Below are 17,772 nucleotides of genomic sequence, written 5' to 3'. Positions count from 1 at the left end.
CTCAATATTAAGCTTCTCAAATTAATTTTACTGTTATAAATAATCATTTTACTGTTTCCAGTATTAACATTCATATTTCTGTTCATTCTTTCGTAGCTTCTTTTTCACCCTTTACCCCAGTTACCCAGGCAACAAAAAATGCCCTTGAGCTAATTAATAAAAGGTGCATTAGCACAGCTTTATGTTAGTTTTACTAATAACTAGGAAAATGTGTTTAGTTTCCAATCTGAGAGAATCCGAGGATCTTTTTGGTGTTAATTGAGTTGCATAATTTTCACATCCCTCAAAACAAGCTTGTTTCAAAGTGTACAAATTGGTGACACTGACATTAGTTGACACCAGGAACTTATGAAAGACATAACGGTCCAATTGAAGTTGTGATCAGTTTTGGATGAGTTGTGCCAGAATCAATAATGGGTCGAAAGATGCAGGGTAATCAGTTATTCAGTGAAACATTTATTTTAAGATGGCTTTCAGAGAACTTAATTCAAATCAAACTTGGATAAATACCCAAAAGAGGTCAAACATTCACCAGGTTACCCCATATGGCACAGGATGCCAATTTCATCTTTAACTTCAATTCATACTAAATCAATGCTATGACACTGCACAACAAGCAGCAAAAGGTGCAATATTTATCTAATGCAACTGCTTCAAAATTTCCATTGCTTCTTCCCATGAGCAGGTTGATTCTAAAATATATTTCTACCTGGAAAACAGATAATATACATCTTACAATATATCTTCGAAGCACCAGCCATAGTGAAATTTGGCTTCTGATTGCCTAAACAGGCTACATTATAATGCTTATATTTATTAACTAAGTAAAAGTTTAGAAGAAATTATCTTCAATTCTTGACAAATTATTATTTAAAATTATAAAGTGTACATTTTTTATACACATTTTCAATGGGCTTCCAAGAACCATTGTTTCCATTAGAGGTTAAATAAGGTATGTATATGCAATGTCCTTCAGAAACTGCTAAAGAGGCTTCACATTGGCCAAAATTCTCCCATCTCGCCTGCCGCGGGAATCATATCAGGCTAGGCAGAAAATTCGGCAGACCATTTAAAGGTCCGTTGAGTTTGGGCGGGAATTTCCAGTCTTGGGCTACACACAGCTGCAGAATCCCATTCGTTATCTTTAATATACAAGATCAAAACATTACTTCCAGATAAAAATATTACTTACAGATGGGGAGGGAGAGAGTGTAATATTCCCAATGGATGCTTTCAGTTCCTCCAATGTGTGGTTAGTACCATTGTTTGGTTGCACAGGTTTAATTTGCACATGGAACTTCCTGGGCTCATCATCATCAGAACCTGAGTCACTTGATGAGTAAAAATTGTTCTCTTTGGCATGTTTTCATCAGTTAAGGGAGAGAAATACATACTTTTATAATTGTATATAGGCTACTTATCATGTCCAGATTTAATCCTTCAATCAGTAACAAAAATATATTCAATTCTCTTTCACAACGTGCAGATATGAAATGAGCATTAGCTTTACATTCCATATAACAGAATCACAGAAATTTTACACACAGGAGGCCATTTGGCTGATTGTGCCTGCACCAGCTCTCCAAATGAGCATCATGACTTAGTACTATTCCCGTCTTTTCCACATGCCCCTGCACATTGTTTACATTCAAATAATCATCTCAGGCCCTCTTAAATTCATCGATTGAACCTGTCTCCACCACACTTCCAGGCAGAGCATTCCAAACCCGACACAATTGTTGTATGAATAAAATTCTCATATCACATTTGCTTCTTTCATAAACTACTTTAAATCTATGCCTTCTAGCGCTTGATCCTTTTACGAGCAAGAACAATTTCCACCCTATCTACTCTGTCCAGCCCCATCATGAATATGAATATCGTACGTAGCAGAGCAGCCATCTCGTATGCAATCTCCTGAAAGTCATCCCTCGTGCCAAACTCTTGCTGGTACCAAGTAGAATAATCTCAACCTCTCCAATCTGTCCTCTTAACTGAAGTTTCTCATCCCTGGAACCATTCTTTTAAACTTCTGCGCTCTCGCCAATATATTGATATCCTTCCTATAATATGGTATCCAGAACTGTACACGATACTCCAGCTGAGGTCTAACTCATGTCTTGTATAAGTTCAGCATAACCTCCTTGCTCATTTACTCTATTCCACAATTAAAGACCAGAATACTATATGCTTTATTAACCTTTTTCTCCACCTGTCCTGCCACATTCAATGGTCTATGTACTTATACACCCAGGTCCCACTGTTTCTGCACCCCTTAAGAATTTTACTCCTTATTTTATATTGTCTCTCTATGTTCTTCCTACCAAAATGCATCACCTTACACTTCAGCCATGATCATAATGAATGGCGGCGCAGATTCAAAGGGCCGAATGGCCCCGCCTGCTTCTATTTTCTATGTTTTTCCACATTGAACTTCATCTACCACCTATCTGCCCACTCCACCAATTTGTCTATGTCCTTTTGAAGTTCTACACTGTCCTCCTCTCAGTTTACAATGCCTCCAACTTTTGTATCTACTGCAAACATTGAAACTGTCCCCTACACATCACTATCTAGATCATTATATATCAGGAAAAGCAAGTGTTCCAATACCGACCTCTGGTGACCACCACAACAAACCTTCCTCCAGTCCGAAAAATATACATTGACCATTATTCAATGTTTCCTATTTAGTCAGCCAATTTTGTATCCGCATTTCTACTGTCCCCTTTATTCTATGAGCTATAACTTTTCTCACTAGTTTGTTTTGTGGCACTGTATCGAATGCCTAATGCTTGGAGTTTTGTGTGCAAAATTAGGAGAATTCCAGGTTCCATGAACCCCAATTTTAAAAATGGTTGCCTGGAAATCAGATTTTCAGTCATGGGATGATGGTATCTAGATTAGAAGCACTGAAGATTGCGCCAGGTGCAGAGGTGAGCTGGGTGGAAGGCCTGCCTGGGGTTCTGATACTGTGTCCAAAACTTGAAACGTGAACATTCCTCTATCTATCACTCCATCTCAATGCCCTGCCCATGCTCACCTTTACCCACTCATGACCCACTCCTCACAGCCCCTCATACTAACCTGTGCTCCTGTACCCACTCCCATGACCCCTCGTGTCCCCTGGCTAACCTACCCATGCCTTTTATAGCCCCTATGCCAACTTAGTGCCAACTCATGCCCCCTCCACCCTTGGCTTACACATACTCTGCCAACTCACCCAGAACCCACCATGGGTAGGATCCATGCAGCGATGAGATAAAAGAGATAACTAAAATACATCTCTACATGTCACTATATTGAAAAAAGTCATTCATAAAAACCCACTTACTACATTTACATTCCTTCAACTACATAAAGTCTGATAACGGCAAACATTTCATTCAAGTGCACAATCCCTTATAACAACAAACTGAGAGTCAGAATCTCACTTAAAAGTAACTGCCAAACTGTGAAATGGCATTCATACAGCAGTAATCCAGTCATGAAAGCCCTCAGGTTTATGTCAATAGATTATGTGAAATAGCAAGCAATGAATGTTTTTTAACACGCCATAACATTTTTTTCCCAAATATTTAAGGGGCAGGATTTCTAAATGTCTTGACAGCTCCCTTTGACACATCCCCTTAAGAATAGGTCTTCTTGACAGTAATTTTGGACACATCTGTTGACAGTTCTAATGATCTTGACAATGATTTTATGTATTTTTATGTACATTTATGATTTTAACAGTTCCAAAGAGCATTTGACTTTGTCCAAAGGGCACCAAGCTCCCCCAAAGGTGTCCCAGGACCCTATCCAAACCCTATGAAAGTTCACATTGCTCTTACTAGGCCTACTCATGTTACACATTCCCGGACTACAAAAACCTGACTTTAGTGGAGGCAGCTGATGATTTAAAATGACCAGCTGCCTCCGTGAGCCATGCATGTACCAAATGCAAATCACCCTCATTCCCACCCACTGTGCAAATGGGAAGTGCCATGTTCAGGGGCAGGGCTTAGAGCGGCTCGCTTTCACAGCGAAAATCTAGGCCTAATTGTTTAAAGGACAGAAGGATAAAGCATCTTTTGCACATCCCTCGGTACTTCACTATGGTACAATGTACTAAAATAAAATCAAAATACTGCAGATGCTGGAGATCTGAAATAAAAACAGAAAATGCTGGCTAAAGAACAGTCCTGTAGCAGTGTCTCATGGACTCAAAACATTAACTGTTTCTCTCTACAGATACTACCAGAACGGTTGCGTTTATCCAGCATTTTCTGTTTTATTAGTGCAATGTTCTAATGTGGGATGTTAGTGTAGTCCATACCCCTCCCTCCAAGAGTTGTATTCCAAATTATTAAAGTTTCAACATTTTTAAATACTAGTGAGATATCAAGCACATATTTCCTGTAACTTTCCTCCTGTGATAACACTAAGATGAAAGCAAAATACTGCAGATGCTGGAATATGAAACAAAAACAGAAAAAGGTGGATAAACTCAGCAGGTCTTTATAGAGCCAACGTTACGAGTCTGGATGACCCTTCATCAGCTCTAACGAAGGGTCATCCAGACTCGAAACGTTGACTCTATTCTCTCTCCACAGATGCGGTCAGACCTGCTGAGTTTCTCCTGCTTTTTCTGTTTTTGCTCTGGTGATAACAGTTTGTCAGAGTTGTTTGTCTGTAATCTGGATATCAATCTGGATGCCAACATATTCTTGGGTGGTGCATGCCGAATCCTAACCATTCACTGTATTAGAAAGGTATTTGTAGAATCATAGTGGTTATATCCCTGTAACAATCTGTTTAATTTCTATTCAAATATTAACAAAATGAAGATAAGTTTAACAATGGATGGTTCAAGTTAAGGATATTAATTTGATTCACTTCTGGCTTGATACAGTAACCTTCTTCATCCACCTCTGGGATGTTCTATTGGGGAAAGAGAAAGACATAGTTGTTAAATGCTTACAATGAGAACCATATTTTTGTATATAAGGACTCTGCTACTTACTGTGATTAACATCGATCAATAAATGTATTTCCAGCTGTAAACATAAACTAAAACTAAATGTAAAAGTAAAGTTTATTTATTAGTTACAATTAGGCTTGCATTAACACTGCAATGAAAGTTGCTGTGAAAATCTCCCAGTCGCCACACTCCGGCACCTGTTCGGGTACACTGAGGGAGAATTTAGCATGGTCAATGCACCTAACCTGCACGTTTTTCTGACTGTGGGAGGAAACCGGGGCACCCGGAGAAAACCCACACGGACATGCAGTATCAGTTAAACTGTTGAAGATGTTGTGCTGTGCCATAAAACTAATGTGCAAATTAGGGGCGGCACGGTAGCACAGTGTAGCACTGCTGCTTCACAGCTCCAGGGACCTGGGTTCGATTCCCGGCTTGGGTCACTGTCTGTGTGGAGTTTGCACATTCTCCTCGTGTCTGAGTGGGTTTCCTCCGGGTGCTCCGGTTTCCTCCCACAGTCCAAAGATGTGCGGGTTAGGTTGATTGGCCATGCTAAAATTGCCCCTTAGTGTCCTGGGCTGCGTAGATTAGAGGGATTAGTGGGTAAAATATGTAGGGATATGGGGGTAGGACCTGGGTGGGATTGTGGTCAGTGCAGACTCGATGGGCCGAATGGCCTCTTTCTGTACTGTAGGGTTTCTATGATTTCTATGAAATTATCTTCTTCCTTTATAGATTTAAAAATAAGGTAGTTTGAGCAACAAACCTATGAAAAAAGAAAGATTTTCCATGGTCAGCAGCATTAAATGGACCTTTCTGACAGAAAAAAACCCCATATGAACTAACATATGAATTAGGAGCACGAGTAGGCCACTTGGCCCCTTAAGCTTGCAGCGCCATTCAATAAGATCATGGCTGAACTGATTGCAACCTCAACTCTAATTTCCCGCCTACCCTCCCAATAACCTTTCACCACCTTGTTTATCAAGAATCTATCTATCTCTGTCTTAAAAATATTCAAAGACTCTGCCTCCACTGCCATTTAAGAGGTACAGAGTTCCAAAGACTCATCCCTGAGAGAAAAAAAATTCTCCTCATCTCTGTCTTAAATGGGTGATGCCTTACTTTTAAACGGTGACCCTAGGCCCAAATTTTCCCACAAGAGGAAACATCCTCTCCACATCCATACTGCAAGGTCCCTCAGCCTTTTACATGTTTCAACCAAATCAAGATTCCTGTTTTCTGTCTCCCTCCCCTTTGAAATGAAAAAGTTACGTTTGCTATTTTCCAATCTACTGGAACCTTTTCCGAATCTGGGGATTTAAAAAAATTAAAACCAACTCTCTCTCTAATCACTTCTTTGAAGACCCGAGGATGAAGTCCATCAGGACCCAGGGATCTGTCAGCCCACAGTTTCACCCATATCCACTTGAATTTACCACCACTAAACCACATCAATTTAATTAGTATTACCACCACTAAATTCCACACCATCAACATCCTGAGGCTCATCACTGACCATAAATTTAACTGGACTAGTCACATAAATCCTCTGACTACAAGAGCAGGTCAAAGGCAGAGAATTCTGCAGTATTGCACCACCTAACTTCCCAAAGGTTTTCCACCATCTACAATACAAAAGTAAACAATGTAACAAAATACTCCATACTTGTCTGGATAACTGCAGCTCAAGAAGCTCAACAACATCCAGGACAATGAAGCCTGCTTGGCTGACCTCATCCATCCATCATCTTAGACAATTACTCCTTCTACTACAGGCACCCTGGCCCTGCAGCGCATGCCATTTACAAAATGGACTGCAGCAACTCATCAAGACTTTTTCAACACCTGCAGGCCAAAGAACAAGGGCAGCAGGCCAGTGGGAGCACCACCGCTCTAGGTCAAACACTGACTCAAAAATATATCACCATTTGGACCTCTTGCCCTTGCCAGCCCTCTGAAAAAGCAATTTTGCTCATCCCAAACTCCTACCTGTACCTTTCTGTGTAGTCCTGCAAATTTACTGTCTTCTGATAATTACCCAATTCCCTTTTTGAAAGCAACAATTGAATCTGTCAACAAATTCTTGGGTGGTGCATGCCGGATCCTAACCATTCACTGTATTAGAAAGGTATCTGTAGAGTCATAGTGGTTATATCACAAGTGGCTATTCAGTCCATCATATCTGTGCTGACTCTCTGAAGGAGCAATTCACAAGTGCCACTCCCTGTCTTTTGCTAAAACCCTGGATCCCTATAGCCTTTTTAACCACTTTCTCAACCTACCCTCTCACCTTCAATGACAGGCTGGACCTCTAGGTCAAAATCTAGAGCTATACTATAAGCTCCATATCCACTACTATGAGGACACAGAAGATAAAGTGCATGGATTAGTTTTTGAGAAATCTCAAAAATAAAGCATGAATATTACTGCAGACTAGCAGTAATGGGCACTCTTGGGCCAGTTCTTCAAAACAGCTCTCTGCTGAATCCCATTCCCTTTTAATTTTATTGTTGGCAAATATATAGAGAGGAATAAAAATTCTCATTCGTAGGTTATATATAAAACTCACTGTCTCTGACCTCTCCTGAATGGGATACAACTGATATTTAGGAAGCTTATGCAAATCCTGATACGTGTCATCATATGAACGTTCTGCAAGACGGAATGTCAATGAGCGAAATCATGAGAGAGAGTAGAGGATCTGACACAACTTGTAATTGTTCTGTACTGTCCTAAAAACTAATTCTCAATTGCACAATCACTCAAGTACTTATCCAACTCTTCTTCAAAGTTTTACAAACAATTTGCCCCAGTCCCTCCTTGTCTATTCCACATGTTCATCATCTATGTGTAAAATAGGAAACCTAAACCTTTGCCCCAGTTGTAGTATTCTGGAAATCTAGATTATATTATCTATGTTCAATTTACCTATTTCTTTAAATACTTGGAAAACCCCTCCAAGTAATCAATCCCCTTTAGCCTCCTGAGCTCATAGTTCAGTGCCTTAATATGCGTATAAGTTTGTTTGCCCTTTTCCACTTGCATCTCCAATATCGGATGTAAATGCAATGGGATAGTAGCAAGAATTGTATCCGAAGGTATGGCTGTACCAGTTAGTGCCTTATACAAATTTAGCTCCTCATGGATTTTGTGCTAGACATCCCAAGATCCCATTATCTTTCTTTACTGCTGCCACAAATGTCATTGTTAGTTTTGGTGAACAATCCATCTGTCCAACAATATTACAACAGCAACGGCATTATAAATTTCCATTTAAATAGTGCCTTTAAAGCAGAAAACTGCCTCACAGAGGTGTGAAGCTGAGTATCCCCATTTTCTTCTCTGATGTTGTGTCCTATAGTCTATTGCTATTTAACACTCACTGGTCTTTCCGAGTCTCATCAACTTAAATTGGGCCACATTAAATGTAACTTCAGCGATTCATTAGTCCAGCTTCCTGATCTATCCAGATCACTTTATATTTGGTTTAACACTTCAATACAGTTTGAAACCTCTCCCAATGAGACATAATCTACAAATTTTGCTTCTGTCTCCCAACTCCATATCATTTAAATATACTGTAATTAGGAAAAGCATCAGCACTGATTCCTGTGATGCCATGACCTCTTGAAATCAAATATAACTCTATTTACAGCCACGTTTTACTTTCTGATTCAGCTTGTTTTAAACACCCAAGAAGTTTTTCTTCATGTCGTCCTAATTTGTGGATAAATCACTTGTGTTGCGCAATTTAAAAAAAATCTGAGCATAACATAAATGTTAGGAAAATGGTGGCAAACCATATTAGCAGAGACCTCTGAATAAAAGGGTAACTTTTGATGCAAGTTACTCTGCAATTCAGCCTTTGATCTCCAGAAGCACTTCTTGAATAAAATACCATTATCATAAGAACATAATAGTGCATATAATGGCAGGTGGAACCTAGACAGATAATTAGGATTATGTTACACAAACAATCTTCTGCCATAAAGCATGTAATATTTGGGTAATAATCTTAGTTCTGCAAGCTGTAGACACAATAGCAGCATTTCTCAAAACTGCTCTGATTACTATAAGGAGACTTGGATGTCTGATCTCCAAACAGTTTTGGCCACCATCAACTTGCTTGGCAAATGGTTATGGGCGTTGTGTAGTTCTTTTTTCTTTCCCGTTTCAATAATTCAATTTACCTCCAAGTTGTTCATCTATTGACAGCATCTATCAGTCCCAAATCAATGATACCAATTAAATGCAGAGTAGAGCACCCTCTACTCTGTTCGAGTAATATGCCTCCGCCCAAACCAAGAAAGATTCCACCTATTTATCGTATATTGTGAGATATTTTTCAATTTCTCGTCTCAGCAATGCTGCGGTCTATGAATAAAACTGTCAAACAAGGGCTACTTTGGGATGTGATTTAAATTATTTAAGACTGTTATAATCAGCAGATAGGAAACGGACGGAAGATGTCTGGGCCAGGGTTCTCTGGGTCCATTCACCCCAACTAGGAATAGCAGGGAAGTTGTTTCCACTGGCAGGTGAAACTAGAACTAGGGCATAGCCTCAATAAGGGGAAGCAGATTTAGGACTGAGTTGAGGAGGAACTTCTTCACACAAAGGGTTGTGAATATGTGGAATTCCCTGCCCAGTGAAGCAGTTGAGGCTACCTCATTGAATGTTTTTAAGGCAAGGATAGATAAATTTTTGAACAGTAAAGGAATTAAGAGTTATGGTGACGGGCGGGTAAGTGGCGCTGAGTCCACGAAAAGATCAGCCATGATCTTATTGAATGGCGGAGCAGGCTCGAGGGGCCAGATGGCCTACTCCTGCTCCTAGTTCTTATGTTCTTATGAATCCCGATGACGCGTTGAATTGGGCGAGAGGGCCAAATCGGGATTCCCACTAGGCACTGATCCCATGTCAATTCTCTGCCTCCCGCCCACTGCTGCTGTAGAAATCAGGTTCTTACCCATAGCGGATGTGAACTTGATCGCAGGTCATTTAAATTAATTTAAATGTAATTAGCGAGCTTGAAGCCAGATTCAATGGGCTCCCAGATTTCTCATCCAACCAAGCCGAAAGTCCTGCAAGCACTGAATATGCCTGGTCCACAGAAGCGTGAACCCGGCGCTGTGGAATCCGAGGGGGTCAAGAAGTAAACTGTAACCTCCAACTGTATCCCTGTGTCCCTCTGGCAGGTTGCAGGAGTGAGTTGGGGGTGGTGGGTGGAGGGCCCTCAAGGGACATGGCATGGAGGTTGGGGAGGGCTCAGGCTGAGGGGAAGGGGTTCACCTTGGAGTTCTTCCCCAGGATGGTGGTCTAGTGGCTGCACTTGTCCTTGTTGCCCTCGAAAAAGTGGTGTTCATTCTCAGGATGGTGATTTCAGACACCATTCTGGTAAAGATATTCACTGTTGTCTCTGTCCTTTAAAATTTTTGAAGTGCCCTGGTCACTTTGATATACATGCCCCATGGACACCTGGAAGCCTTCAAAATCACTACAGCACTCCATTCCACATTAGGGATTGGCCCTGGTTAATCTCAAGTTCTAGGCGTTAAATTACCTCTTCAAAGTGTTCTTATAGAAAAGATATGTCAGTTTTTCCAAGGAGATCCCCTTGCTTTCTCATTTAATTCCCAGCTGCTCTGAAACCTCTTTGAAGTTCTTTGATTGACAACAGGGATTGCGTTTCACTGGGGAGTTCCCCCTTTTAATATTGAAAGAGTAGTATCTGGTGTCTGGCTCGTTTGAAATGCTTTGATTGACAGGTTGGGGATCACTTGCCCACTGGCCAGGAACTTTGTTTTTCTCCCTTCAGGGTTGAATGCATTTCAAATGCTATCTTTGGTCTTAAGGCAATGTTTATAAACATTCTGCCTTTGATTGACGGGTTGGATCAATTACTCACCAGTCATGAGGTTTCATTTCCTCTTGAGATGCATTCAACTGTGAAGGGAAAGAAAAACAAACAAAGCTCCTGTCTAGTGGGTAAGTGATCCAACCTGTCAATCAAAGCCCTTCAAAGGAGTCAGATACCAGATGGTATTCTTTCATATGAATCATAAAAAGCCCCCCGAGCTTGCTCCGCCATTTAATCCGATCATGGCTGATCTCATCTCAGCCTCAAATCCACTTTACTGCCTGTTCACCATAGCCCTTCAAACCCTTTCAATAGTAAAAGGGGAACTCCTCATTGAAATCAACATCCTGAGAGTGAACAACATTTTTTCCAGGGCATCAAGGACAATTGCAACCACTAGACCACCTTTGGGGATACTCCCTTTGCAGCCTAGCAGCGCAAAGGGGCACATGGGCACAGCGTTCACCTTCCTGCACCCCCTCAGAGTCCATGGTATCAGGTCAGGATGCCAGGGAGGGCTGAGGCCTGAGGGGACCCCATCTCAGAGTGTCTCTCCTGTGGGATGGGAGATGAGGCCTCTGGCTGGGAGGAGTGTCGGGCCACCATCAGGCTTGCATAGTGTGGGTGGAGGGTGGGGACCCATTCTTTCAGTGGTAGGGACAAGGCTTCCTCTCTGCGCTGAGGAATTGGGGTGCTCCCCTTGCCAGTGGGGGTCGCCATGTCTTTGTGGGGGGAGGGACGTCTGTCTCAACACTGAGATCGGGGCACCCCTTAAAAAGGATGCCCCGATCTCTGTAAAGCCAGGCTGGCCGACCAGTTTTTGCACCACAAATATTTTTAAATGCTTATGGCAGAAGAGTCCCACTAGACAGCTGGAAACATTCTGGTTTTCCCCATCACGGAACCACTTAAGAGTGCAGTGGGTGAACTGCACCCCTGATTTCTTCACCCCATTACTCTGGATCGGATTTGAATTCAGAGTGCTGAGTTTCAGGAGTGAAAGAGCCATGATTGTCAATGCATAACCCAATCCCTTTAAATAAAATGTTAGATTGTATTAATGTTTTCACTGGGTAATATTAAAACAGTCATAAAAATAACTTTTAAAATGTTCACATGTTCTTCTGATGAACACTTTAATTTAGAATGCTTTCCACTTGTCTAACATTATTGGTGAAAGATTGAAGCAACTCATACAAATCTGAACTAATTTTAACTAAAGAACAACTGGAACCTTGGTTCTCGAGGGAGATTGTAACACTGATTAAGAGGAAGAGAGAGTTGTATGAAATGTACAGGCAGCAAGGAACAGATCAGATGCTCGAGGAGTATAAAAAGTGCAAGAAGCTACTTAAGAGGGAAATCAGGAGGGCTAAAAGACATGAGGTTGCTTTGGCAGACAGAGTGAAGGAAAATCCAAAGAGCTTCTATAGGTATGTTAGGAGCAAAAGGATAGTGAGGGATAAAATTGGTCCTCTTGAAGACCAGAGTGGTAGACTGTGTATGGAACCAAAAGAGATGGGGGAGATACTAAATGGTTTTTTTGCATCCGTATTTACTGAGGAAACGGGCATGGAGTCTACGGAAATAGGGCAAAGTGGTAGGGAGGTCATGGAACCTTTACAGATTAAAGGGGAGGAGGTGCTCGCTGTCTTGAGGCAAATCAGAGTGGATAAATCCCCAGGACCGGACAGGGTATTCCCACGGACCTTGAGGGAAGCTAGTGTTGAACTTGCAGGGGCCCTGGCAGACATATTTGAAATGTCAGTATTCACGGGGGAGGTGCCGGATGATTGGAGGGTGGCTCATGTTGTTCCGTTGTTTAAAAAAGGTTCCAAAAGAAATCCGGGAAATTATCGGCCAGTATGTTTGACGTCGGTGGTGGGCAAGTTATTGGAAGGTGTGATAAGGGATAGGATCTACAAATATTTGGATAGACAGGGACTTATTAGGGAGAGTCAACATGGCTTTGTGCGTGGTAGGTCATGTTTGACCAATCTATTAGAGTTTTTCGAGGAGGTTACCAGGAAAGTGGATGAAGGGAAGGCGGTGGATGTTGTCTACCTGGATCTCAGCAAGGCCTTTGACAAGGTCCCTCATGGGAGGTTAGTTAGGAAGGTTCAGTCGCTAGGTATACATGGGGAGGTAGTAAATTGGATAAGACACTGGCTCAATGGAAGAAGCCAGAGAGTGGTTGTGGAGGATTGCTTCTCTGAGTGGAGGCCTGTGACTAGTGGTGTGCCGCAGGGATCGGTGTTGGGTCCATTGTTGTTTGTCATCTATATCAATGATCTGGATGATAATGTGGTCAATTGGATCAGCAAGTTTGCTGATGATACAAAGATTGGAGGTGTAGTGGACAGTGAGGAAGGTTTTCAAAGCTTGCAGAGGGATTTGGACCAACTAGAAAAATGGGCTGAAAAATGGCAAATGGAATTTAATGCGGACAAGTGTGAGATATTGCACTTTGGAAGGACAAACCAAAGAAGAACGTACAGGGTAAATGGTAGGACTCTGAAGAGTGCAGTTGAACAGAGGGATCTGGGAATACAGGTACAGAATTCCCTAAAAGTGACGTCACAGGTGGATAGGGTCGTAAAGAGTGCCTTTGGTACATTGGCCTTTATAAATCGGAGTATCGAGTATAAAAGTTGGAGTGTTATGGTAAGGTTATATAAGGCATTGGTGAGGCCGAATTTGGAGTATTGTGTACAGTTTTGGTCACCTAGTTACAGGAAGGATGTAAATAAGATTGAAAGAGTGCAGAGAAGGTTCACAAGGATGTTGCCGGGACTTGAGAAGCTGAGTTACAGAGAGAGATTGAATAGGTTGGGACTTTATTCCCTGGAGCGTAGAAGATTGAGGGGAGATTTGATAGAGGTGTATAAGATTTTGATGGGTATAGATAGAGTGAATGCAAGCAGGCTTTTTCCGCTGAGGCTAGGGGAGAAAAAAACGAGAGGGCATGGGTTAAGGGTGAAAGGAGAAAAGTTTAAAGGGAATATTAGGGGGGGCTTCTTCACGCAGAGAGTGGTGGGAGTGTGGAATGAGCTGCCGGATAAAGTGGTAAATGCGGGGTCACTTTTAACATTTAAGAAAAACTTGGACGGGTTCATGGATGAGAGGGGTGTGGAGGGATATGGTCCAAGTGCAGGTCAGTGGGACTAGGCATAAAATGGTTCGGCACAGACAAGAAGGGCCAAAAGGCCAGTTTCTGAGCTGTAATTTTCTATGGTTCTATGGAAGTCCTAAAGATCAATCAGGGCCTTCCAAGCACAGATACCTGTTACCGTAACTTCCTTGGCTCACATGGATCATTTTTCTTAAATCCCCTTCAGTCAGTTAAGTTGCTATACCAGGTGGAGCTTTCTGAGTTATTTTTATAGGAAGAAGTCTAACAACACCAGGTTAAAGTCCAACAGGTATATTTGGTAGTAATTGCCACTAGCTTTCAGAGCACTGCCCCTTCGTCAGGTGGAGTGGGAGAAGTGCTCACAAACAGGGCATACAGAGACACAAACAGGGCATACAGAGACACAAACTCAATTTACAGAATAATGATTGGAATGCTAATCATAGAGACATAGAAAAACTACAGCACAAAAGAGGCCCTTCGGCCCCACAAGTTGTGCCGAACATATCCCTACCTTCTAGGCCTACCTATAACCCTCCATCCTATTAAGTCTCATGTACTCATCCAGGAGTCTCTTAAAAGACCCTATTGAGTTTGCCTCCACCACCACTGACAGCAGCCGATTCCACTCGCCCACCACCCTCTGTGAAAAACTTCCCCCTAACATTTCTCCTGTACCTACCCCCCAGCACCTTAAACCTGTGTCCTCTCGTAGCAGACATTTCCACCCTGGGAAAAAGCCTCTGAGAGTCCACCCGATCTATGCCTCTCAACATCTTATATACCTCTATTAGGCCTCCTCTCATCCTACGTCTCTCCAAGGAGAAAAGACCGAGCTCCCTCAGCCTATCCTCATAAGGCATGCCACTCAATCCAGGCAACATCCTTGTAAATCTCCTCTGCACCCTTTCAATCTTTTCCACATCCTTCCTGTAATGAGGCAACCAGAACTGAGCACAGTACTCCAAGTGGGGTCTGACGAGGATCTTATATAACTGCATCATTATCCCCGGACTCCGAAACTCAATCCCTCGATTGATAAAGGCCAGCACATCATACGCCTTCTTAACCACCTCCTCCACCTGCGGGGCTGATTTTAGAGTCCTATGGACCCGGACCCCAAGGCCTTCTGATCCTCGACAGTACGAAGAGTCTTTCCCTTTATATTGTACTCCTTCATCCCATTTGACCTGCCAAAATGGACCACTGCGTATTTATCTGGGTTGAAGTCCATCTGCCACTTCTCCGCCCAGTCTTGCATCCTATCTATGTCCCTCTGTAACTTCTGACATCCCTCCAGACTATCCACAACCCCACCAACCTTCGTGTCGTCGGCAAAGTTACCAACCCATCCCTCCACTTCCTCATCCAGGTCATTTATGAAAAATGACAAACAGCAAGGGTCCCAGAACAGATCCCTGGGGCACACCACTGGTGACCGACCTCCATTTAGAAAAAGACCCATCTATACCCACTCTCTGCCTCCTTTGGGCAAGCCAGTTCTGGATCCACCGGGCAGCAGCCTTGGATCCCATGCCCTCTCACTTTTTCTAGAAGCCTTGCATGGGGGACCTTATCGAACGCCTTGCTAAAATCCATATAAACCACATCTACCACTTTCCCTTCGTCAATGTGTTTAGTCACATTTTCGAAGAACTCCACCAGGCTCGTAAGGCACGGTCTGCCTTTGACAAAGCCACGCTGAGTATTGAGCATACTAAACCTCTCTAAATGCTCATATATCCTGTCCCTCAGGATCTTCTCCATCAGCTTACCAACTACTGAGGTTAGACTCACTGGTCGGTAATTTCCTGGGCTATTCCTATTCCCCTTCTTGAAAATAGGAACCACATCCGCAATCCTCCAAACCTCCGGCACCCTCTCCCATCTCCATCGACGACTCAAAGATCATCGCTAGAGGCTCTGCAATCTCTTCCCTTGCCTCCCACAGTAACCTGGGGTACATCCCATCTGGACCCGGCGACTCATCTATCGTGATGCCATTCAAAGATTCCAGCACAACCTCTTTGTTAAAGTCCACATACTCAATCTTTTCAGTCCACTGCAAGCCCGCAGTACATCCACCCAGGTCCTTCTCCTCTGTGAAAACCGAGGCAAAATACTCATTAAGCACCTCTGCCATTTCTACTGGTTCTGTACAGACTTTCCCGCCTTCAGCTTTTATAGACCCTATTCCTTCACGTCTCATCCTTTTACTCTTCACATATTTATAGAACGCCTTAGGGTTTTCCTTAGTCCTACCTGCCAAGGCCTTCTCGTGACCCCTTCTGGCTCTCCTAATTTCCTTCTTTAGTCCCTTCCTACAAGCCGTATACTCATCTAGATCCCTATCTTCGCCAAGCTCTCTGAACCTTTTGTACGCTTTCCTTTTCTTCTCGACTAGGTCCCGCACAGCTTTCGTGCACCACGGTTCCTTTAACCTACCAACACCTCCCTGTCTGCTCGGAACGCTGTCCTGTAGATCTCTAGACAGACATTCCTTGACAAGCCGCCACCTCTCTTCAGTACATTTCCCTGAGAATACCTCCTTCCAATTTTCTCCTCCAATTTGCTGCCTTATGTCTTCATATTTCCCCTTACTCCATATAAACGCTTTCCTCTCTTTTTCCAATGCAAGCATAAAGGAGATAGAGGTATGATCGCTATCCCTAAGATGCTCTCCCACTGAGAGATCTGACACCTGTCCAGGTTCATTGGTCAGTATCAGATCAAGTACAGCCTCTCCTCTTGTAGGGTTGTCCACATGCTGTGTCAGGAAACCCTCCTGAACACACCTAATGAACTCCTCCCCATCCAATCCCCTTACCCTAAGGATATTCCAATCTATGTTTGGGAAATTAAAGTCTCCCATCACAACAACTCTGCTATTATTGCATCTCTCCAGGATCTGTTTCCCTATCTGCTCCTCCACCTCCCTGTTACTATTGGGCGGCCTATAGAAAACTCCCAGCAAAGTGATCGACCACTTCCCACTCCGAACTTCCACCCACAGAGTCTCTGTGGACAATCTCTCCACAGCATACACCTTCTCTACAGCTGTGACACTATCCCTGATCAGCAGTGCCACTCCACCCCCTCTCTTGCCTCCCTCCCTGTCCTTCCTGAAACATCTGAATCCTGGCACCTGGAGTATCCAGTCCTGCCCTGAGACATCCAAGTCTCCGTAATGGCCACCACATCACACTTTCAGGCATCGATCCACGCTCTGAGCTCATCCCCTTTATTCACTATACTCCTGGCATTAAAGTAAACACATCTCAATCCTTTGGTCTGAGCTCTCCCCTTCTCTATCCCCCGTCTATCGTCCCTCATGCACTGTCTATAACCCTTCTCTGTTTGCGAGCTCACTTCCAGTCACCTCGTCACGATCCCCTCCCCCCAACCTATCTAGTTCAAACTCTCCCCAGTAGCCTTAGCCAACCTTCCCGCCAGGACATTGGTCCCCCTGGGATTCAAGTGCCACCCGAGGCTTGTGGAGAAAGTGAAGGGGCATGGGATACAAGGGGGCATTGCTTTGTGGATTCACAACTGGCTTGCCCACAGAAGGCAAAGAGTGCTTGTAGATGGGTCTTTTTCAGCATGGAGGTCGGTCACCAGTGGAGTGCCCCAGGGATCTGTTCTGGGACCCTTGCTCTTTGTGATTTTTATAAATGACCTGGATGAGGAAGTGGAAGGATGGGTTGGCAAGTTTTCTGATGACACAAAGGTTGGTGGGGTTGTGGATAGTGTAGAGGGATGTCAGCAGTTGCAACGAGACATAGATAAGATGCAAGACTGGGCGGAGGAGTGGCA

General features: G+C 43.1%; 1 protein-coding gene across 2 annotated transcripts in view; it reads right to left on the bottom strand.

The window, feature by feature from the left end:
- The window catches only part of fcho2 (FCH and mu domain containing endocytic adaptor 2), a 182,868-nt gene that overhangs the window by 66,867 nt on the left and 98,229 nt on the right, over positions 1 to 17,772 (bottom strand). For both annotated transcript variants that reach the window (XM_078214895.1, XM_078214896.1), the window contains exons 12-13: positions 4,866 to 4,923; positions 1,193 to 1,362 (exon numbers count right to left, since the gene is read on the bottom strand). In XM_078214895.1, the coding sequence (XP_078071021.1) occupies positions 1,193 to 1,362; positions 4,866 to 4,923 (228 nt within the window). The remainder of the gene's footprint in view (positions 1 to 1,192; positions 1,363 to 4,865; positions 4,924 to 17,772) is intronic.

Source organism: Mustelus asterias, chromosome 6, assembly GCF_964213995.1.
Source record: "Mustelus asterias chromosome 6, sMusAst1.hap1.1, whole genome shotgun sequence".
NCBI classification, from domain to species: domain Eukaryota; kingdom Metazoa; phylum Chordata; class Chondrichthyes; order Carcharhiniformes; family Triakidae; genus Mustelus; species Mustelus asterias.
This window is presented reverse-complemented; position numbering and strand designations above follow the sequence as displayed.